Source organism: Chelonoidis abingdonii, chromosome 18 (assembly GCF_003597395.2).
Source record: "Chelonoidis abingdonii isolate Lonesome George chromosome 18, CheloAbing_2.0, whole genome shotgun sequence".
Lineage (NCBI taxonomy): Eukaryota > Metazoa > Chordata > Testudines > Testudinidae > Chelonoidis > Chelonoidis abingdonii.
The window spans coordinates 12,039,834-12,063,198 of NC_133786.1; the positions used below are offsets into that span (position 1 = coordinate 12,039,834).

Here is a 23,365-nt window from a genome sequence, read left to right on the forward strand (position 1 = left end):
ACATCAAAATTTCTCTGTATCAAGATGACAATAATACAGGATCAATTGCTTAAAAGAAAAAAATGAATAAACAACCTTATTCAAAAGAGATACAATTTAAACATTCCAGCAAGTTACACACATGTAAATACACCCAAAACAACATAAAAGCCTATATTGTTTTTCTACCTGTACTTACAAGTTGGAAACAGAAGATTAGAAGATAGAAAGGAGCTTCTCATAGCTGAGGGACAGACAAAAGACACAGACCCAAGACAAAGAAGACTCACAAATTCCCTCCCTTAAGCTTTTAAAAAATCTGGTTTCCTGATTGGTCCTCTTGTCAGGTGTTTGGTCCCCTTTGTTAACCCTTTACAGGTAAAAGAAACATTAACCCTTAGCTATCTATCTATGACAGGGTCACTCATAAGTATTGGGCTCCTACCATGGTTTGAGTTTTAGACCGTATTTTATAGGCACAAAATGATACATAGTTTGCCAATAAATATTAAGAAGGTGAAAAGGGCAGATGAGCACGTTGATGTGATTTGAAAATAATTCTCCAGGTTAGTTGGCAGACAGGAAATGTCGATCATCTTCGAACACCCTTGCAAGGCAGGTGATTGTTATCCCCCTTTTACAGATGAGGAAACTGAGGCATGGAAGTTAAACCATTTAGTCAAGGTCTCATGGCAAGTTACTGTCTGTCAGCACTGGGATTAGAAATTGGTTCTGGCTCCACGCACAATCCACTAGTCCATGTTGCTGCTACATTAGGATCTAGTTGTGGGTCATGACCCCAAAGTGGGTCACGAGTTTGTTTTAATGGGGTCGCCAGGCCAGGCATTAGACTCCCCACTGCCCAGGTCTGAAGCCAAAGCCCAAACAACTTAGCTCTCTGGGGTCCCCTGTGGCGTGGGGCTCCCTGTATCTGGACTCTAGAATCTAGAGTAACACAGGGCACTGGGATCATGTAGTCATTTTGTTGTCAGAAGTGGGTCACAGTGCAATGAAGTCTGAGAACTGCTGATCTAGTCCAAAGCCCACAGGTATCTTTCCACTGACTTCAGTCAGCACTGGCTTAGTCCTTTAGTTGCTTCAGTTTCCATCTTAACTTCTATGCCACAGGCAATCAGGATTTCCCTGCAGTAGCCACTAGCACAAAATACAGTAGCAACAGGGCAATGGAAGATTCAGTCTCATGACACGGAAAGGTTAAACTGACACCTTCCTGCACAGCATGTGTTCTTTCACATACAGCTATCCTAATGCAAACCCTTTAAAAACACAGCAGCTGATAGCTAGCAATGAGCAACTCCAGCAGAAGGTTCCCGATCACATCCCAACACTTACCAGTGCAGTTCGCTTCATCTGACCAGTCTCTGCAGTCGTTATCGCCGTCACACATCCAAGAAAGACGAATGCACATTCCCGAGCTGCAGCTGAATTCATCACTTCTACACTGGTGAGCTTCTACAAACAAGGCACCCAAAGCTCAGATGGGGTGACTGGGGGCGGGGATTGAACACAAGCTGTTGACTTAGAAGAAAGAGCTGCCATTTCATTACTGGCAGCCTAAGCAGCTCAGAAAATTTGTTCTGGTCTTGAAAGTATTTTTAGTGCATTGTTTCTAGCCCTGAAAGATCAAAAGCTACCACATCACTCTGATTCCCAACTTCTGTTCTTGCCGTGGATTTAACCGTCTGCCGCTCAGGAACTATTAGCTTTAGAGGTTGACAGCCTCACCCACAACCCATTCAAGATGTTGGGAGCTGCAGAAGCTCATCTGCCTTTGAAAATCAGGCCAGAATCTCCTTTGAAATTAGGGATTCTGAGCTCCTTAGGAAGTGCTGCAATGAACTGGCTAGTGTGTGCCTTCACCACTGCCCTCTGCTGGACAGAGGTGGAACTGCTCGACACTGCACCATACAGCCTAGACTGCACACAACTAATGGGAGACTCCCCTTTCAGCTAGAAGCCTGTGCTGTTAATAAAGGAGGCTGAGTCCTAACCCTGCTATTACTGTGCTCATGATGTGCAGCACAGGGACAGCCATGAACCTGCCAGATGGCCAAAGATTTCTTACCAGTATGAAGCAACTAAGGGAGGGTGAAGGGGAACCTACTGCTGCGGCACTTGAATTTGTAGCCCCAATGGCTTTAAGAGATACCAGATCTTGGAGCTATCTACCCCATCTGGGTGCCTCAAGGCAGCTGTGTTTTCACCCTGCTCCAAGACTGAACACACCAAGTCTCGGAAGCTGCATGAATATAATTTTTAATCCCTGCTTGTTTTGTTTTATGGCAGATGTGCATGGCAGGTGAGGGGAGCTGGGAACATCTGATATCAGAGCCTACCTGCCAGCTCAAGGTGTGACGCCTCGGGCGGGGTGGATATGGGCTGTCATTATTGCATCTCATTCCCTTCCCTGGACTACATCTGCACTAGGTGCCTGACAGCATCCAGGGAGGGGCTAGCAAGCCCTGGACAGTGTGCAAGGTGGGTCCCCTTCAGTGCTCTCCTGAGAGCCAGAGATGCTGCCTTGCCCTGCCTCCATCCGGGCAGGCTCACCCCAGCCTGGTGTAGGGAACAGTGATATTCTTCCTACGGGGGAGGAGGGGAGGGAAAGGACATCCAACAGAGACGAACAGCTCGCTCCTTATCACGCTTACCGCAGTGGCTTTCATCACTGTTATCTCCACAGTCGTCCTCCAGGTCACATTTATAGGACAGCGGGATGCAGGTCCCTGAGCCCTGGCAGCGGAACTGAGTCTCGCTATCACAGACTGTTGTAGCTAAAACAAGGTGGAGGGGGGAGAGAAGAGAGAGGTTTCAAGGCCATCAATTAAATAATTCCCCCTTGAACCAAACTCATATGTTAAAATAAAAGCAAGGGGAATACAATGGAGGGAAAGAGCTTCCTCAGAGCTATTCTTGCTACAAATTCTGGCTGTGCTGGATGAATTTCTCCTGGTTCAGGGCAGGAAGGGCTTAACGGTCTGACCTGGAGAAGGGACTGAAACCAGTTCCACACTGCAATACCAAGCCTGGAGAAAGCGTCCTCCAGGCGGAGAGAAGAAAAGATGAGGAATCATGGCTGACTTGGCTTGACCGGGGAGGAGTGCTTGAGTCTAAGGAGCCACTAGTTAGGAACCTTAGGAGCAGCTAAGCCTGGGGAGACCGTTTGGCCTGGACTTTGTCTTATTGTTCAGTTGCTTGGCATTCGGACTCAAATCCAGGTCCTAACTTTGAACCTGGTCCTGTTTCTGTAATGGGCTGAGCTACACCTCTATGACTTGGGGACAGCTTCGCCAGATGGCTGTTTCTCCCTTCATAAGCTCATTGGGCTCTTTGTCTGATTTTCATTCAGAGGATGGCCTTCTCCTTGAATGTATCTGAACTAGCTTCATTAGGATATACCACGCCACAAAGGCTTGTAGGAAGGGTGGAAAGACCACATTCATTATTACTAATCCCTTCTCCATCACTGGTTGAAGCATTTTGCTCCCCAGCCAGGCTGGATAAATGATTACCGCTCAGGACGCAAACACAAAGTGACCACAGAAGGATACTTACGGCAATTCTTCTCATCACTCATGTCTCCGCAATCGTTATCGTTGTCACATTGCCAAATGCTGTTGATGCAATTCCCGTTGAAGCATCTATACTGGTTAGGCAGACAGGTGTTATCTAGTGCCCAGCGTGTGTTTAAAAAAAACAAGCTACAGTTAGGCACAGCACCATTACCTTTGCCAAGTGATAGTCATTCTTTCTAAGCTTTACACTCCAGGTCAAAAGGTAACATCAAGCTAACCTAACTCCCAACCAAGGAATTGACCGTTTTTCAGGATTAAATAGCAGCAGGAGTTAAACAGGGTTTTACCTTCCTTGATGCAGGTATTGTTCTTCATCACGTATCCATGTGGACAATCACACTTCACTTCCCCTGATGGGAGCACGCTGCTGGAGACTCCCTCAGGACACTTGCAGCTTCTGCTGTTGTTTGATTTGGGCAAACACAACAAACTGCAAGGCTTGGTGATGCAGGCATTCCGCCCTGTTGGGAAGGAACAAAGTAACTGTCTGGCACTGCAGTACAGGGCAGGGAACCTGACACTATGTCTCCGGTCATCCCCTTGATTCAGGCTGCTATGCAGGCTCTCTGGGCACCTGGGTGTCAGCTTCACTAGGCTACGTATTGAGTCTGGGCTTGGGAGATGCCAAGCGCCCTCTACTCCCATTGACTTCAATGGGGCTTGAATGCATGCTCAGTGCCACACTAGATCAGGCCCTTCGATCCTAGTGAGAAGTGGTTTACAGATTAATAAGTAAACAGGATACACTGCGCAGATCTCCCGCTGCCTTATATAGGGAAATATGAATAATTAAATGGAGAATTTTTTTCCCCTCCTCAAATGAGATGGTGAAGTCAAACCATGCTCTTTGAGACAGAAAAAATCTTTTGATTTTGTCTGTACAGCACCTAGCACAAAGGGGTCTTGATCTATGACTAAGACTTCTAGCCACTACTACAATACAAATAAATAATAATTAATAATAAACCAACACTGAGAATGCAGTGTGCTCTCTCTCTCTCTCTCTCTTTCTCTCTCTGCATCAAGCTTGGGGAAGATTTAATTTAATTCCCTAGAACACAAGTTTGAACTCGGGCTAGGGACCACCCTCCATTTTGTAAGAGCTACATGGGAAGAGTCATAGAGCTTAAGACCAGATGGAACCACCAAATCATGAAGTATGACCTCCTGCAAATCACAGGCCCCCAAAACTACCTACCACAAACACAGTAAACTCAACAGTGAAACCGAGACTGAAGGATTACAGCCCACAGGTGCTAGACTATTATGTGTCACAGGCAGAGAATAGGAGGGACCGAGGTGCACCAATGCCCAAGGACCCTGCAATGGCAGGAAATTGACTGAGATAAACCCAGATGATTCTGGCAAGCAATCCATGCTCCGTGCATTCCCTTCTAACCCTATGATTCTATGATTCATGCTGCAGAGAGAAGGCAAAAAACCTTACAGAGGGGATCCCAAAACTTTCTCCTGTCATGACAAGTTGTGGCAGCCTGAAAAGGGTTGAAAAGCACCGTCCTGGAGACCTTTTTGAAGGCAACCCCAGAAAGCATTACCTTCCAACAGCTCGTTAATACACTTCATTAAATAATCAGAGAGGAAGGAGGGGCCTCCCATCAGCAGCTTCCAAGCTAACAAGAGCATTTCAGAACACAGCAGCCTAAGGACTAATTAATCGACACTTAACAGCCCCCTTCTGATCAGGCTGAGCACTTGCTCAGGCTTAAACACAACTGAACAGCCTTTTGTTTCAGAAGGCTCAGATGAAGTCCACAGCATCTCCTGGAAACTAGGGGGTCAGTGACTTTCTGCTTGGTTGGGCTCATTTTAAGATGCTACTTTACATCATTCTAAGCCATTTGGAGGCCTCTCAGATACAGGCTTATCAAATCTATGGCTCTGAACTCTAAATATTCATGCTACCGTTTCATCTAAAGACAGTTCACTCTCAAAGCCCATTCAGTCCCTGACCTCTCTGCTTGGAACTCCAGCAATGCCGGTGGTTTTGTAATGAGGGCACACCTGCCCTTTAGCCTAAGACCCAACAATTCCTTTCACGGAGGTCACTAAGGAGCTATCGGATGGTAACAATTGCTACCTAACCAGGCCTGAGCTGGACTCAAACCAGCGACCTCGAGGTGACAAAGAGATTTTCGGATTTTAAAGCTGACGTGTGATAAAGAAATCGCGATGTACATCTATCATGCTGAAATTTACTGACAGCAAGCACCATTCACAAAAGACAGACAACGCTTAGTACTATGGCTGAGAGCTGCGAAGTCTCCTAAGGAATTTGGATGTATTTGGACTCAAAAAATTGAGGAAGGATGGCCCAGTGCTTAGGGCACCAGCCTGGACTTTGGAAACCTGGGCGCAATGCCCTGCTTTGCCAGCCCCCCTGGGTGATTTCTCTCCCTCTGTGCCTTACTTCCTCATTTGTACAATGGTGTAACAGCACTTCCCTACCTCAGGGTGTTCTGAGAATAAAAAACATTAAAGATGGTGAAGCATTCAGATACTATAACGATGGGGGGGCCATACAAGCAGTTAAGATAGACAGACTCCCAAATCCCATTCAATGGGAAATAAGCAGCCAAACACCCTCGCTGGCTTTTGAAAATAGCCTACAGTCTACTTAGAAAAGGTCTTTACAAACACTCCACATTACCTGTTGTCTTTCCTCTGTAGAAGATTTTCATATCCATGATCCCGTTTAATCGTCCCACTAAAATCTCCATTCTCGACCCACTGTATTTAGATGCTCTAAAAATACTCAGCTGCGACCAATCATTCCAGTAGATTTCATTCTGAAACATAAGATTGTTCCTTAGTCCATGCTTTGGTGGAGACAGGCAAATATCATGGCCTCTGCAAACTTATTCTTTTCCAAATTCAGGATTTGAAGGAGGATCTACAGATCCGGAACTCTCGGTTAATCCTGATTTTTCATCAAACTAGCCAATGCAGAAGACCAATTTCATAAAGTCAGTTTCAACCGAAAACCAAGGGTCATTTTTTGCATAGATGTTTCCTGTGCTGCTAAGGTTTCATACACTGCTAATTCTACTTTGCACTTATATATTGCTCTTCAGGTGGCTTTGCAAGGTGGGGTCAGTGTCACTACCCCTATGTTACAGATGGGGAAAGTAACATTGTATTGGGGTTCAGTGATTTTCCCAGTGGAGTCACAAAGTGAATCAACAGCAGGGTCTGGAACAGAACCCACGTCTTCTGACTCCCAGCTCCTACTTGCTCATGTCTGCTTGTATGAACATAGCAGTACAAACAAGCAGCTATGAAGCTGGGTTCAGGTAAGCAGACAGACAGGCAGGCAGGCATCTGAGAGATGTTAGCCAAAGGTTTTCCAGACTACTGCGGCTCTCAAACCTATGACTCTCAGGAGAACAGGATTGTCAGAATGTTTCTTAAGCCCAAAGGAAAGACACTAACAAAGGTTTAAAACTGGACCTGTGCAGAACCTGAAACAAAAGCCATGTGTATGCGTTAAGGCTGCAAACCTTTTGGTGAACTGGGTCAGAGTTCATGGCGAGCTTGGGCCACTCAACACAGCTCAGCGTTTATCACAGTTTGGGCTGAGCCCCTATATCTACTATATTTATCTCCACACACATTGTATAAATACCTTAAATACAGCAATAGCATACGGATGAGGAAGACTATCCAGTATCACAGATCTCTGCATCCCATTGAAATCAATCCTCTCGATTCTATCCATATAGGCTTCTGTCCAATAGATCCAGTGATCATCCACAGAAATGCCATTTGGCCATCTCACTCCCTCAGAGACAATGCAACTGGCCGACGAACCATCCATATCGCTTCTGTAAATGCCAGGTCTAGAGTCTCCCCAGTCTGTCCAGAACATCAACCTGATTATGTCCATAAGCAGAGTTAATTAAAAATAATAATAAAAGGCCTCATCTAAACAGGTGTCCACACAAAACTGTGAACTCCATTCTTTAAATCGTATCTCGCAGAAAGAGTATGTCTTTTTAACAGGAACTCAATGGAATTCAATGGACTGCACCTGACAGGGGGAATATCAAGGTCCAAGACTGCATTTAAATATCACATGAACCACACATGAAGCAGTGATTCAGTATACAGTCAGTTTCTAAGAGGTCAACTTCTCAAATATTAGCACAGTTACATCCACTGAAGAGAACAGCTCTCTGCCTTCTATGCTGCATAACCCAGTGGAAGCTATGGAGGTTCTTACCAAGGGAACATTATTGTGAGGGAAATGGAAAATTGCTCCCAATCTCAATCGAACTGGAGCCCAGTTACACGGATCATAGTATTTAGGTGAGAAAGAGCCACGCAGGAAAACAGCTTTGAAAACAGCAAATGGAGGAGCGCACTACTTTGATCTTGTATGAATTTAGTACTGATGAAAAGTGCTGGATTTACTTGGTTGGTTTTAATACAAATTAACATGACTATTCACAGACAGGTCCTACTCACCCTTCTTTAGGCACCAAAACAAGGGCTCTGGGTCGTTCAAGTACAGAGGAATTCAGAACAGTAAATCGCATATCTCCATCTGGATTGGCAACCTAGCACAAGATGCAGAGGGTGTGGTTTTTGTTTGCAATATGAAGAACAATTGCATTGTTTAAAATTAAATGAAATTCTGTAGAATTTAATTACAACCATCTAGCAAATGACGGTTCAGTGCATACATACTTGACAAACAGTTATCTTACGGCAAGTGATAGAAGTTTATGGGCGTCATTTACTTATGTGATTTCCACACTGCTGAACAAATTGCTTACTGCCTTAATGCCCTATGTGCAGCTCATTCTAGAGAGGAAATTGTTCCATTTAATGCAGCTCAAATAACCTGCTGCAGGTAAATTAGTTGACAAATTTATCCCTTATGTTCGCCAGCCGCTCACAACTTGTCCTTAATTTTGAGGGGTGTGTTTGTTATTGGGCAGTAGTTGAAGAACCGCTTATGCAAGCAAATTTGAGCCTATGGGCTCTGCTGGGAACTCTTCATTTGAACCATTTGTAGTCTATAATTTGTCACCAACCATAAACCACATGATATTGTTTCTGCTCACTGACTGGATGAGTAAAACTTTTAACTAGGAGAAAGAGAGAGAGTGAGTAGCGGCAGAACCAGAAGCAATGGTCTCAAGTTGCAGTGGGGGAGGTCTAGGCTGGATATTAGGAAACACTATTTCACTAGGAGGGTGGTGAAGCACTGGAATGGGTTACCTAGGGAGGTGGTGGAATCTCCATCCTTAGAGGTATTTGAGGTCAGGCTTGACAAAGCCCTGGCTGGGATGATTTAGTTGGGGTTGGTCCTGCTTTGAGCGGGGAGTTGGACTACATGACCTCCTGAGGTCTCTTCCAACCCTAATCTTCTATGATTCTATTCAAGTGAGGCACAAAATTTGAGGGGAGTAAGCTTTTGTGATAACGTTCGTGCATCTTTCACGGTTCACCACTATTTTCCTGAAGGAACCAGCAGTTGTCCAAATACAGGTGAACAATGACAGAGCAAACTTGCTAGATTTATTTATGAGCATACTGTGACTCCCTTTTGGACCGTTCAGCCTGCCCTGAACGTGTCATATGGATCTGACAGTGTCAAACTAATTTACAGGGTAAGCCCTCTTCCATCATCATCATCATAGCAAATCCTAACGGGATGTACTCTCCTTGGAGATCAAGCACCACGCAGATCGATCTCTACCTAGGTTCATAAGACAGTCTGGCTGGATATTCAGTGTATGTCCCTCACTAGCGATCTTAGTGCAGCTTTTGGCGCCACTGACGGTGGAGTGGAAAATGCATTTTGTAATTCACTGATCTTCCATCTTAAATACAAAAGGCTGAATCCTACTCTGCCTTATGCATGAGCAGTTGCAATAAGCCCTTGGACGAGAAGGCTGAATGGTCTTACTGCCCCTAATATGTCAGCCAACATCCAGGAATGGGGACTCACAGCTACACATGGTGCAACAGACTGAAGGCCTGGTAAAGACAAAGCAACATGGCTACAGCTACCTGCTGTCATGAAGATCGGTTGCAGACATACCTCAATTTTTGGAATACCAGCATTCACCCAGTAAAGCAACTGACTGAGAGGTTCAAAGGCCAACGCTTCCACTGTTTCTAGGCCAGTGCTAATGATTATCTCCTGTCCAGAGCTGCCGTTTAGACAAAGACGCTAAAACAAACAAATAAATAGAAAACTCTAAGCATCAAGGTTAGTGGACTCAACTGTTTGAGGTGGGGAATTAGCAAAGGAGCCACTAATGAGAAAAACCTAACAGCCATATTTGCATTGCAAAGCATATCTATTACAGCTCCCCTGAGATACATCCATTTCTGGGATGGAGGGAGGCCAGGAGATAAAAAGGTGTCCAGCACAAGAGAAGGAATAGGAGAAATTTTTGGCTCAAGGGGAAAATACTCCTCTTGTGGTATGTGCTATCTTTCATTTCCATTCATAGCAGAAGACAGGTGCTTTGAAAAGTGCTTTGTTATGGTTTTCAAAGTCTCACACAAAAGACCATGACAAACTCAATTTAAGTTCTCCACCTCAGTAGAAGGTTTTCTGCTTCAGTAGAAAATTCCAAACCTGGGGTTTAACCAATGAAGTCCTCTCAGGTGGCTTAAAATAAATATTAACTCTTTCCTCTTATAATTTTCTTTAAGTAGCTGCTATCTTACAAATCGGATATACAGGGCCAGATCCTCCGCTGACATAAATCAACGTAAAGTCATTTACACCAGTTCTGGATCTGGTCCTTAGCACCTAAAGGACATTCGTGACCAGACTAGCCCTTCTAAGACAGGATGCATTAGACTCTCAAAGATAGGAAAACGTACCTCCACAGGCATAGCTCCACCCTGGCTATGGCTGTATTTTTCATTAATAAGAATGCTTAGCTCTTATACAGGGCTTCTTGTCAACAAACCTCTAAGCACTCTACAAAGGAGGTCAGTTTCATTCTCTCCATTTTACAGATGGGTAAATTGAGGCACAGGAACGTGAAGCAATTTACTTAAGATCACCCAGCGGCCAGTGGCAGGACTAGTATTCCAGTCTCCTGAATCCCAGTCCACCGCTCTATCCACGAGGCTATTGCATCACACAGTGTATATGCTCTTCTAGGAAAACATCCCAGAGCACTGTGCTAGGCAGGGACTGCCCAGAACCCCGCTCACCTGGATAATGTCCAGCGTCACATCCGCCCAGTACAAACAGTTGTGATCATAATCAAAGTCCAGAGCCACTGCCCCTCGCAATCCAGTCAGAGGCAACTCCTCGCTGATTCCAGAAGAGAGATCATACCGGTGGATGGAGTAGCGCGTGGCATACAGAATAAACTCATTCTCTTCTAGAGGTACAGAGAAATATTTATGTAGAAGCTTTTTCCCATGAGTTCCCTTGGGGATAAGGTGAACAAATGGGTCTTCTTCATTTCTGACCAAAACCACACAGTTAGGATCTTATCATAAATGAGAATCAGGCCCTTGTTTTTGGAGAGAGAGGATTTTAATTGGTGTATGTCAGTAGCCAGAGACTTCTGTAACTCACATGCAAAAGTGAGAGGCAATCATTACCGCTATTATTTATTTGGGTCAGTGGAAAAAGAGGGTGAAAATAGGAAAAGTAGGTTTTGAAATGCCTTTCTTTTATTTATAATGTTAAATTTTGTCAACATTCAAAAAAAATGAACCAGCTGAAAACATTTGCCCAAAAATAAATAAATTAAATAATTGTCCAAGTGCTTTCTCTGGAGCCTAAATGTGTTTAATGTTTGTGAGCCATAAAAGTGCCTAAGTCAACAGATCCCGATTGGAGTCTTTGGGGTCTAATGTAACATAAATACTTATCATGTAAGAGTCTGGGGACCATCTGTCTGTTTGTACAGTACCCAGCACAATGGGGTCCTGGTCCAGGACTGGGACTCCTAGGCACAGGAGTCTGTACCAAAATCCCACAGCAGGTGAGGTTTGCTCTTGTAGAGAACATTTCATGCCTCTCTGACGACCACTTGGCCCTTCCCTTAAAATACCAATCAGGCTGGGGGCTGGAGGAAGGGGAAAGAGTAGGGGATCTTGACTGATACCAAGAGAACAACTCCCATTAATTTTGGCTTGCTTTGGATCATGCGTTACCTGCTCCCTTGCAGATACTGCTCCCCCTCTCGCTCTTGCACATTAATCACATTGCGCATGATGCAAGATTCAATTAGGGCTCTAATGAGCAGAATGCAAATTACGTTGGCAGCACATAGGCGAATGAGATCACTGCAGAGCCCTCATGTCTGGAAAGGGAAGGGGAGGAGGCGACATCTTCGTGTGACTTGTCTGGCTCACACCACTGCAGCGCTAAGGCATAAATTTTGCCCTGTATGGGCACAGAAAGCTCCAAATGGCCATCAGACACAGTGTGGGCAGGACGGGGGGCAGTGGCTATATGGGGGCTCTGCAGGATGGGCAAAGGGATAGAGAGAGAGAGAGAATTCTTGCTGTATTTGTTCTGGTTTTAATCTTATTTTACACCTATTACAGTATGAGTCAGGAAATCATGAAGGAGTTTGGTTCCCAACTATCACCTATTTTCATGTCTTCAGCTCCCCTCAGTGAGCAAAGGGTGTTCAGCACCTTGTGGAATTGAACTCTGACTCTGACCCCCAATCAAGTGCAGTTGGGGCATCTGAACTCCATGCCACTTAAAAGGGTAAATTCAAACCTGTTTCCATGTCAGAAACTCTCATTGACTCCAATGCAAGATTAAACCCTCAAAAACTATGTAAGGGACCCAGGAGGAAGAAACCATGTTTTACATGCTCAGATATTTCAGCTGCCATTCCATTACCTTTCTCAGATTTCTGAGAGTCTCACGGGAACTTGCGGAGAATTCCTAAACAGACAGCCAAAGGAACACAGCCTTTGCTAGGAAGCCACCAGGGCGGCAGTGCTCCCACGGAGACTTACCTGCTAGAGGGCATGGCACCAGCTCCCCTTCTAGCCGCGATTCAATGTCTCCTGCTGAACAGGTGTCACCAGAGATCTTGCGGTAGCTGGAATGTATATACACACACACATTCATTTCTTAAAGGACAAAGCTAGCACGCTCTCATGTGCAACCAGTTCAACCAACTGGTTCTCACAGGATTTAGAATTCAAGGCGTCATCAAACCATATTATATTGTGTACTCCATGGGTGCATTCCCCTTAATCGTTTATTAATTTGATCCTTCTTTTGATATCATTCAAATAAATTTCTTAGACTGTAAACTCCTTGGGTTAGGAACCCTCTTTTTGTTCTGTGTTCGTACAGCACCTAGCACCATGGGATCTGACTTGGGGGCCAAAGGAGCTACTGTAATGCAAATACATAATAATTTGAAAAATCAAGTTTCTTGCCCATGTGCAGTACGTACCCTCTAGTTTTTCTGTAAGACGAGCCAACAGGACAAGGCACAGGTGGGGAATATGGTTTCCCAGCAAATTCAGGATCAGGGACACAAACTTCCAATGATAAGTCATCACTCAGTTTAAAACCAAAATCACTGAGGGTAGAGGAGGGAAAAAAGGAAATGCTATCATGTTATATTGCTATTTTCATGTATTCTTTGCAACAGTTTTAGAAACACAAAGTGTTTTGGAAGACCATTAATTGTAACATTCATATTAATAGCAATGTTTTGAAATCAGACAGCAGCTGGTATCGAAAGACCTCAAAACATTTTACATGCATTAAGTAATTAAGCCTCACAATCACCAATACATTAGGGCATGGGTGCCAGCACTGGACTGAGAGTCTGGATACCCAACTCTGCCACAGGATTACTGGGTTACGTTGGGCAAGTCCCTGTGCCTCAGTTTCCCATCTGTACAATGGGGATAGAGTAGAACCTCAGAGTTAGGAACTGACCGGTCCACCATACACCTCATTTGGAACCTGAAGTACGCAATCAGGCAGCAGCAGAGACCCCACCCATCCAAAAAAGCAAATCCAGTAGAGTACTGTGATAACCATAAACTACTAAAAAAAATGGAAAGCAGCATTTTTCTTCTTCATAGTAAAGTTTCAAAGCTGTATTACGTCAATGATCAGTTGTAAACTTTTGAAATAACTATAACGTTTTGTTCAGCGTTATGAACAACTTCCATTCCAGAGGTTTTTGTAACTCCAAGGTTCTACTGTAATGATGTTTACCTCCTTTGCGATCTAGATAAAGTGCTAGATAAAAGTATTATTGTTAGATTACCTTAATTTTACAGATGGGTAAACCGAGGCACAGTCTGGTCAAGTGATCTGTCCAAGATTACACAATAAGTTAATTGCAAAACCAGAAACCAGTCCTGCAGTCCTTTATTCCCCTTCTGACCAGCTGTAACCAAATTCATCATTATTCCTTATTTAGGTGCCTAACAGGAAGCAGAACTCTATAAAAATCTGGCCTCTACCCAACAATTCACACTTAACGAATAACCTTTACATGTGATTGTGAAAGCAAAGCTCCTTTATCTTGACAGCTGTTTAGTTTCACTGAAGTCTAAATTAAAAATAAAATTACATAACAGTGCCAATCACATCCTTCTGGTTAAATGGTCTCTTAGCTTTTCTATAGTAGCTCTCTGTCTTTGGAAATCATCCTCATCCATTTTAAGGGAGAAGTGATCAGGTAATAATACTTTGCTTTTCTACTGCACCTTTCAGAGTCTCTCAAAGTGCTTCAAAGACATGAATTAAACTTCTTACCTCCTATTAATGAAAGGATGTTTTCAGTCTATTTAGTCTGCTCTTTGCTATACAAATAGGCCATAGATACAAAGAGAGAAATAAACTGGATCTCCTTGTCTGCTCACTGTTGTTAGTTACTGATATTCATAACTGAATAACAACCCAGACTAAAGGGAATTAATTGGTACTTACCATTCAAAGTCTTCTCTCGTACATGAGCAGTTGGAGACCATAACTGGTCTATCAAAATCTTCCCCATTGAAGCAAGTCGCATGAGGAGTTCTCCTTTTGAAAACTGTCTTATGCCCCAGTAAACACTCATTACCTCGCTCGTCGGAGGGTGACCACAGTTTGTAATCATTTTCTGTGCAAGGGACGCCTATGAGAAATGATATGCTTGGGTTAAATAAAAAAAACTCACCACGACCTACATACCCAAGTCTTGAGATTTAAAAAGAGAGGGTCTGATTTTCCTCTGTCCTTGTACCAGGAGTCATCCTTTAGCCCTGTGCAGAATGGGTGCAAGCTGCTGGGAGGCTGAACATGTTACCCATCTCTGGAAGCCAGTTGCTCTGCTAGCATTTTGCTCTTTGCACAGCTGCCAATAAACATACAAGGGGCAAAGCTGTGGAGAATCAGGCCTAGTGTTTTGTCTTTTCAGGAGCCTGTGTTATATCATATGAACATGCACATTCCCTGCAGCTTCTATCCCAAGAACAGCACCTCGGGCTCACCTCACTGATCCCCACATGCTTCTCCCCTCTCTCTGGGGTGCTGGGATTTCACAATATAAAAGGCTCCCAGAAGCCCATGCAGGGGATATGAGCATACTTTGTGTGTTGAAGAGCAGGCTCTTAAGCAGGGATTTATGGACTGGAAGATCTATTGCTACATGGATTTTCTGAGGCTTTGCCCTACAGAGCAGGCATGCATGGGGAGGCGCAATTCCCAGGTCTCAGTGCTCCAGTGACACTCTGCAGTTTGCAGAGGGATTCCTCTCCAACATGCCCTGCCGAGTTCCCCAGATTCGAAGCCCAGTTTACAGGCCAGGTGCTGAGGGAAAAGAGTTGCATGTTAATATCTTTTATGCCTTGGGTTTAAAAGGGGGAATTGGCTAGCTCCAAGACTTGCCAGTGCAACCCTTCCACTTCCTCCACGTTAACTGCTCAGTTCTGGACAAAGTTGGCAGTGGCTGAAATCCTCTTATGGAGCCAGTTTTCCCTCTCTTTCACACCAGGGGGAATCAGGGGTAGCTCCATAGGAATCGGTGGAGTAGGACCCACATGCCCAAAACAAATAGAAAAAGAGACACTATTCCAATTCAAGGCACACAGCATAGGGAAGAGGAGAGACGTTTGGTGACAGAAGGCAATAAACGACTCCAAAGCAATGATAGCGCATTTGCGACGATTTACTTAAATGAAGTCAATCTGATCCCCGAACAGATCCATTTATAACAAAATATCAAGGGAATCAGTTATAACTTTTAGTCAGGCAAATTCCTCTGCCAAGTGTAACCGTTCTTTGATTAAACTGCTGCTGCACAATCAGAGCTGAAATTGGTTATAAAACATTCATTGGCCTGGCTTTCAGAAGTAGGTTGTTGGAGTGTTTTGTTGTTTTCCCTTTTTAAAATCCTTCAATTATCTGAGAGGAGATTTTAGCTAGAGAGAAAAATGTCCTTGGCTGGCATTTCCATCTAAATACTCCGTGAATGGGTATTAAGGGACACAGAACCTGAGGAAGGGGAACAGTATCACTGAAGTTCCTGGCATCTGACGGTGAGCCTCTCTTAGGGTACGTCTACTGCAACGAAAGCCCAGTGTCACGGGCCGCGGCTGGCCTGGGTCAGCTGACTCAGACTTACGGAACTATAAAACTTCAGTGTAGACTTTCAGGCTTGGGCTGAAACCTGGGATTTTAGACCCCACAAAGGAGGGGTGGGTCTCAGAGCCCAGGCTCTAGCCCAAGCCCAAATGTCTACACTGCTATTTTTAGCCTTGCAGCCCAAGCCCCATGAGCCCAAGTCAATTGACCCAGGCTCTGACACTTGGTGCCAAGGGTTTTTATTGCAGTGTAGACATACCCACAGGCTCTGAGCCTGCAAAAAGGACCATGTGGGTGCAGCCCTCGAGCTTTGCCAGAGCCCTGCTGAAGAACTGACTTGCTTTTCAATGAGACTTGGGCTCCTAAGTTATTTTGAAAACAGGACTAAAGCTCCTAAGTGAGTGAGGTGCTTGTGAAAATGTTATCAGAGCACTCAGATGTAGGCTGTTCTTCCTTTTTCTCCCTCTCCACAGATAAGCGACGAAAGCCCATGAGTACATGAACTTTTAAAGGCCCTACTTTTCCCCAAATTAATATTCAATGGGGGAAGTTGCAGGGATCTGCTGCTTTTCAATGAATGGATACCAGTGTTTGAAAAGCAAGGGGGTGGGATAAACAGACGCCATACATGCAAAGCTCAATGCCACAGGAGTACGTCAGGTCCCTTACCGAGCACGTCAGTGGTGTTGATCTGCAGTATCAGCCAGCTGTGGCCGTTCTCTTTATAGGAGCCAAAGATGGTGAACACGGTGCTCTTCTCCCCTGGCTCAGTGAGAAGCCCATATATGAATACCGGTTTCTCTGAGAAAGTGAATGTTTTCCAGGTCTCCCCTTCATTTGTGCTGTACCTAGAGGGGGAGAGTAAAGGACAAAACCAGGTACTTTCAAAACCTTACTATAGCCATGGTCATGACTAATAACACTTGGCTTTTCCATCCATAGATCTCAAAGTGCTTTACAAAGGAAGAGCAGTGTCATTAGTCCCCTTCTGCAGGTAGGGAAACTGAGGCACAAACCAATGTGACTTGCTCAAGGTCAGTGATAGAGCCAGGATTAGAAGCCAGATTTCCCGATTCCAAGTCTACTGGACCACACTCATCACAAAGCAGAAACAAGCAGCTACATAATTTATCTGGACGATAGCTGGTTTTTATAGATACACATGCACATGGATGTCACAGGACAGTGACAGCTGCCTGCAACTATGTGGCTTGAAATTCTGTCAATGACACAAGCAAAAGCTCGTGAGAATCTGTGCACAAAAGGAAGAACGTGGCAGAAGCTGATCTGTAGATGGTAGTTGGTTTCCCAACACCATAGATGTGAACCAGAACACATGAAAATTCCCTGCAGGGCTCTCTGACCTTTTTCAGAGAGACCGACCCAGAAGCTGCCAAGGGACATTGGTATGAGGCAGCACATGTGCTTCCTTGACACAACAGTGATGCTCATATTGTAGACTAAGTTTTGGGCCTTAGTTTTTGGACGCCAAAGCTCCGTCAGAGGGGATGTTCCCTTTCAATGTACATCTTTGTAGCCTATTTAACTTTTGTAAGAATTCATGGTCTTAGTCGTGTTGAAACCTCTCCTGTATAAAATTTAAATTAAGCTCTTAAGTTAGTTCACTGTCAGAACAGCTGAGAGAAGCAGCCCTTCCAGTGAAAAAAGGGGGGAGGAAAAAGGGAGAAATTAAGCCAAAGCATTTAATGGCATTCGGGAAAAAATAGGCTAGTCTTCTCCCATGTCTCTTTGCAGTTATCCAAAACGGTGGGCTGTAAACTAATTCTGCAAACTGTTATGCATGCAAGTAGCCCATGCTCATGCTAGCTGCTCCCAAGGGCTTCTGCCGGACCACGCACACACACAAGCACATGCTTGCAGGATCAGTCCCTATGCTGGTAGAGCAAGCAAAGTAATTACATGCTCAATGACCCACTTGAAGCTAATTACCCCAGAGCTATAAAGCTGCAAGAGAGAATCCAACCATTGACATTAAGTGCGTTCTAACAGCATTGCTGAGCAGTGTGAATCTGATGGGGGAGCACATACGGCAATAAACACAGTTGCCATTTCCTGAAAATTGGCTGAAATGCTATTTTAAATGTCAGAACCACTGGCCAATGATCCAGCTGATGCGGATGGAATCCCAGGACAGGGGCAAGGCTTAGTCAGAGGCCCCGAGGAATGGAAAAGGAAAGGAGAGGAGGCTATGACAGAGGCAGCAAGGAAGAGAATATATACATGGATACAAAGGAATCCCATCATGAAAATAAATGGTATCTCACCAGGCCTCAACTAGGAGGCTGCACACCAATGTACGCTGTAGACGTTTACTGGAGAGGGAGATGATGTGATGGACTAGTGTACGCCTAAACCCAGCGCTGGGTGCCAGGGACTCTCCTATTTTTCTTTTTTTACATAAGTAGCCCATGGAACTCATTGCCACAAGCAATAATTAAGGCCAATAGCCCAGTGGGATTAAACAAAGAAAAGAATCAGATAGTTACATGGACAATAGGAAAATTCAGTTATATTAGGTGGGGGATATAAGCCTTTATACTTCAGGGAATAAACTAACCACTAAGTGACAGGGTTAGGGAGAAACTTCCCCTCTGGGTGAAAGGTCTCTCTAATCACAAGCGAGCCATGCTGACTAGGCCAAATGTTTGCTTCTTGTTCACATGGACCAATGAGAGATTTGAATCGTGCATCATATTTTGCCAGGGCTCCAAATACCTTGGGATGTAGCATTCAAGGAGTAATGGTCAGGACAGGTAGGATGCTGCAGGAAGAAAGCCTGAAGCATAGTTGCCACCACTGTCAACACTGGATGTTAAATATTTGGAGTCTCAGGTACCCATGTAAAGGGGAGGGGAGACTGGGATTGTACAGGGGAGAAAATTGGGAATGTGTAAGATCAAAATAATTAAAAAAAAATGCTTTCCTCACTTCTATCGTAATATATAGCTCCGTTCCTGAGAAGTTGGGGATGTGTGTTTAAAAAAAAAAACAAACTCCTAAAATAATATATATCCCAGTCCAAAGTGCAGCATTTCTACAAACCCCCATGCACATTCCAGTTCTATTGTCTGGGGGCTGACCCGCCCCTGCGTTGCAACAGCATACCTCCACTGAAGTCAATGGAATTGCCCTGTCGCAAAATGGAAGGAGGTACTTGGGGTTAAAGCACTGGGCTAGAGTTCAGGTGACTGTGGTTCAATTTCTGGCTCTGCCACAGATCTCCTGTAGGACACTTAATCGCTCAGTGCCTCAGTTTCCCATCTGTAAAACAGGGATAGTGCCACCTCACCTCGTAGAGGCTGTGAGGATAGTGTTGGTCATGCACGCAGACACTATGCCTATAGGGTCCATATAAGCACCAAGAAAAAGAGAGAACAGTGAAGAAAAAGGCACCGAGCGACCACTGTACACAGACTGATATCCTGTATCCCTCAGCCTATTCCTGTTCCACTAGTGAGAAGTTTCTTTACCAATTTTAGAAAGGGGCAGGGGAGAAGGTGATGATGGATCATGGATAAGTTAAGGGTAAAATCAAGGGCCACTTGCTATTCCATTGTTTTCGGTGGCTTACGTCTCTTGGGAAGTCATCTGCTTCTGTCAGGCAGGTTGAAAGAAAACCCATCCACCCCAGTAACTTACTTGAGGTGGTCTGTCTCTGTGCCCTGCGTTATTGCGACGAGAATGCCACCATGGTCACCCCAAGTGTAGTAATGGGGGCCAGACAGTGCCTGGGAAAAGAAACATGGACACAGGGAGCTTAATGAGAGAATGCCGAGGTGGCTTGGATGTGTGGTTATAAAGCATCACATGAACCATAACATATAACCATAAAGACTCATTCATCATTAAGTGTATTCATCCCATGCTGAAGTCCAATTGAAGCTTTGCTGAATCAGGGCTGAAATCCTTGCTATGAAACACGCTCTATAAGAACTGGGTGTCTAAACCATGCTGACTTTCAGGTCTCCTGGGCTACAGCAATAGAAACTCAAGTGTTTACAGGCTGTGGTCTGGGGTCAACTGAGAGCATAGAATCACAGAAGTATAGGACTGGAAGGGACCTCAAGAGGTCATCTAATCCAATGGTTCTCAACCAGGAGTCTGGGCCCCCCTGGGAGGCCCCCAAAATAGACCAGAGAGGAGGGCCAGTGTTAGACTTACCGAGGCCTGGGGCTGAAGCCAAAGCCTAAGCCCCACCACCCTGAGCTGAAGCCAAAGTCCAAGCAACTTAGCTTTGCGGGGCCCAGACAATTTCCCTGCTTGCTACCCCCTAATGTCAGCCCTGCCTGGTTTTTAATCAACTGGATGTGCAGAAAAAGAGTTGTTGTGACTCAGGTGGGCCGTGGAGTTTTTATAGCATGTTGTGGGGGCCTCAGAGAGAAGAAGGTTGAGAACCCCTGATATAGTCTAGTCCCCTGCATTCATGGCAGGACTAAATATTATCTAGACCGCAGCAGAACTACTCTGAATTTGCACAGCTGAAACCAAGAGCAGAATAGGACCCTGGACCCTTATTCTCCTCTCACTTAAACTGGTGAAAATCAGGAATAACTTCACCGAAGTGAGAGGAGTCGCCCCCTGAATCTAGAGCAGTTTGTTGTGTTTGCAAACCTTGCGGTGAGCTGAGTGGAGACTGGTTGGTTTCCCAGGATTTCAGCCAATTTTGTGTTCGAGTCTGTGAGGTTTCTTCAATACTAAGAAGCCAAAAGGTGCTTGGAAACCACATGTTAAAAGATCCAACAGCCAGTTCACACATCCATCATGAGAAGAAGCACTGTCGTGCGTCAGACCCACCCGCAGCTCTGTTTTGAAACAATATCAGCATTCTACAGACCACTGCGCTTTCCAGGCTGGAGCAGATGATTTTCACACAGCTGCTTGCCAAAACCGAGAGGCAGAAACTGAGGTCACTCTGCACAGTTGCAAACTCAAAAGTGCTCAGTCATTTCCCTTCTGCTCCCCTCTTTGCACAAAGGGGAAGATTTAAACAATCCCACTGAGTAACTCAGAAGCAAGGGTTTTGTGAACTGAAGCTCCCTCTCTTACTCATCACATTTTTACCTTGTACTTCTACATGGAGCCCTCCTTGTGCAAGGTCAAGTCAGAACAGGAACTGCATGTGGCTGTCTTGCTTTTTAAGATCAAACACTTCCACGTCACCCCAGAAGTTCCTACGTGAAGAAACACGGCTCCCCCATTGCCTTTCCTAGGCTGACTCTTCGATATGTACATGCTTTCAAGGACAGGGGTTCTTTGGACAAGGTTGTATCTCGGCAGTAACAAAAACAGTGGCATCTTCCCACTGCTGCCCAAACGTTAACCAAACCGCACAGCATTTACTGGGAGGAAAAGGAGGCCGCTTTATTCACAGGATTAAACAGTTTACAGATGTTGAAACACCATATTACACTAACAGCAACATGTACAGACAGACCACAAACCATGCCACAGACCAGAACACCCAGTTAGTAAAAAACATTCAACACCCGTAAACTGAGAACAACGTCTCATTCCACTGGAAGATGCCAAGGGGCTTCTCAGCCACTCAGACAGGCAGAAAACACTGGGTTTTCTCTGCATTTTAAGACGCCAACACTCAAACATAGAAGACATATAAATAGGTACATCGAAGGCTTTAATCCAACATGTCTGATCCCTCTGAAAATCCAGATGAAAACAGCATTAAGCACAAGAGGAAAGTAAACATTATTCTCGCTTCCCCAGGTCCCCTGAATTCAGCAGTCCTCAGTGATGCCCCAGTATGTGCTGCTATTATTATTTCCATTATAATAGCACCTAGAGGTGCCAACTGACATCAGGGCTCCACTGCGCTAGGTACTGCCCCAAAGAGTTTGCAATCTAGAGAGACAACAAAAACAGAGGAAATGATACTGTCTCTCTTTGCAGATGGGGACTGAAGTTTAATCTCTCTTGACTAAGTGACTTACCCAAGTTTGCAAGTAAGGAGTCTGTAGCAGAGCTAAGAACTGAATGCAGATCTCTTCAGCTGGAGTGCATTGCCTTTAACACAAGGCCAAACTTCCTAACTACCCACTCTGACTGATGGTCCAGCTGCATCATGCTGGTTTTGATAATCCAGCCACAGAAGGCTCTAGCTGTATGTTGTGCCAGATTTTAACTCTATATTGCTTAGTTTTGCCAATTTTTAATTAACAAATGATGTTTTGCATACCTATGGCATATGTGAACATCTATGTACACAGGCATCTTTAACACACTTGGAAAATGTCTTGCAGAACCGTGCAATACAGAATAGAAAACTCGTGCTTTCTACTGTTCCAAGCCTTTCTATGGATGAAATGACACATACTGTAGCATCTGTCAGAGTAAGTAGGACCAAGAAACATTGGTTGTACGCTCAAAGTCCTTTTTAATTCCATTTCTAGGGTATTCAGCACATTTCAATGAAACCTACTTGGTTTGTGCTTGGGGGTGTGAATTAGGGATATGTCAGTCACCTTTAATACATAACGTACTGTATATAATAGTTACACACTAATATAGCAATGCTTGCCCCACAGAGATGCCTTCTTGGCTAAATCGCCACGGAAGTTCAATGCAAATGGTATCCTTACCTCTCTCCACCTCGCTCCTGCACTGCTTGAAACGTACACGTTCGTTTTGCTTGCCATGTTCTTGCCAACCGAGCCTAAGAAATCAGAGCATCATTTTTCCTGCTATTTCTTAGCGGGTTTCTTAAAAAAAACTCAGCCCCCTCTGAGCTATTTTTTTAATTTGGAATCAAATGAGTTGTTTTTGAGGAGTTAATTTTTCATACTATCAATGAGTTACTTTAAATAAGAAGTTTTAAAAGATGATTACAGGGTTTAAAAGCAAGCAGGAAAACTACATCAAGATAAGTATGGCCAGATGAAATCAGCTCTGTTTGAAATGTTCAATAGAGCGAGCCTTCTGCAATAAAACAGCGAGTCAGATATTAGTCCCTGTATGCTTTAAAAACGCCTTCATTTTGAGAGAGGCAGGAACAGACTATAAAGCGTGTAATGGGTTTCTACCTCCTGCAAGAAGGTGGTGAAATCTATATGTAGTAATAATTGTATAAGGAGTGCTGAGGACAAAGGATTGCAAAATTCATATTTTAATTGATTTTTGTAACAAAAAATGTATTTAATAGACATAATGGCTCCATCCTGCAACACACTGAGCACCCGCAAGCCAA

General features: G+C 44.4%; 1 protein-coding gene across 4 annotated transcripts in view; it reads right to left on the reverse strand.

The window, feature by feature from the left end:
• The window catches only part of SORL1 (sortilin related receptor 1), a 100,284-nt gene that overhangs the window by 38,916 nt on the left and 38,003 nt on the right, over positions 1 to 23,365 (reverse strand). For all 4 annotated transcript variants that reach the window (XM_032802326.2, XM_032802328.2, XM_075073605.1 and 1 more), the window contains exons 11-25: positions 22,761 to 22,834; positions 19,804 to 19,892; positions 16,813 to 16,991; positions 14,509 to 14,695; positions 13,010 to 13,138; positions 12,561 to 12,646; positions 10,782 to 10,954; positions 9,646 to 9,777; positions 8,061 to 8,152; positions 7,219 to 7,465; positions 6,244 to 6,382; positions 3,863 to 4,036; positions 3,556 to 3,669; positions 2,652 to 2,774; positions 1,333 to 1,452 (exon numbers count right to left, since the gene is read on the reverse strand). In XM_032802326.2, the coding sequence (XP_032658217.1) occupies positions 1,333 to 1,452; positions 2,652 to 2,774; positions 3,556 to 3,669; positions 3,863 to 4,036; positions 6,244 to 6,382; positions 7,219 to 7,465; positions 8,061 to 8,152; positions 9,646 to 9,777; positions 10,782 to 10,954; positions 12,561 to 12,646; positions 13,010 to 13,138; positions 14,509 to 14,695; positions 16,813 to 16,991; positions 19,804 to 19,892; positions 22,761 to 22,834 (2,058 nt within the window). The remainder of the gene's footprint in view (positions 1 to 1,332; positions 1,453 to 2,651; positions 2,775 to 3,555; positions 3,670 to 3,862; positions 4,037 to 6,243; positions 6,383 to 7,218; positions 7,466 to 8,060; positions 8,153 to 9,645; positions 9,778 to 10,781; positions 10,955 to 12,560; positions 12,647 to 13,009; positions 13,139 to 14,508; positions 14,696 to 16,812; positions 16,992 to 19,803; positions 19,893 to 22,760; positions 22,835 to 23,365) is intronic.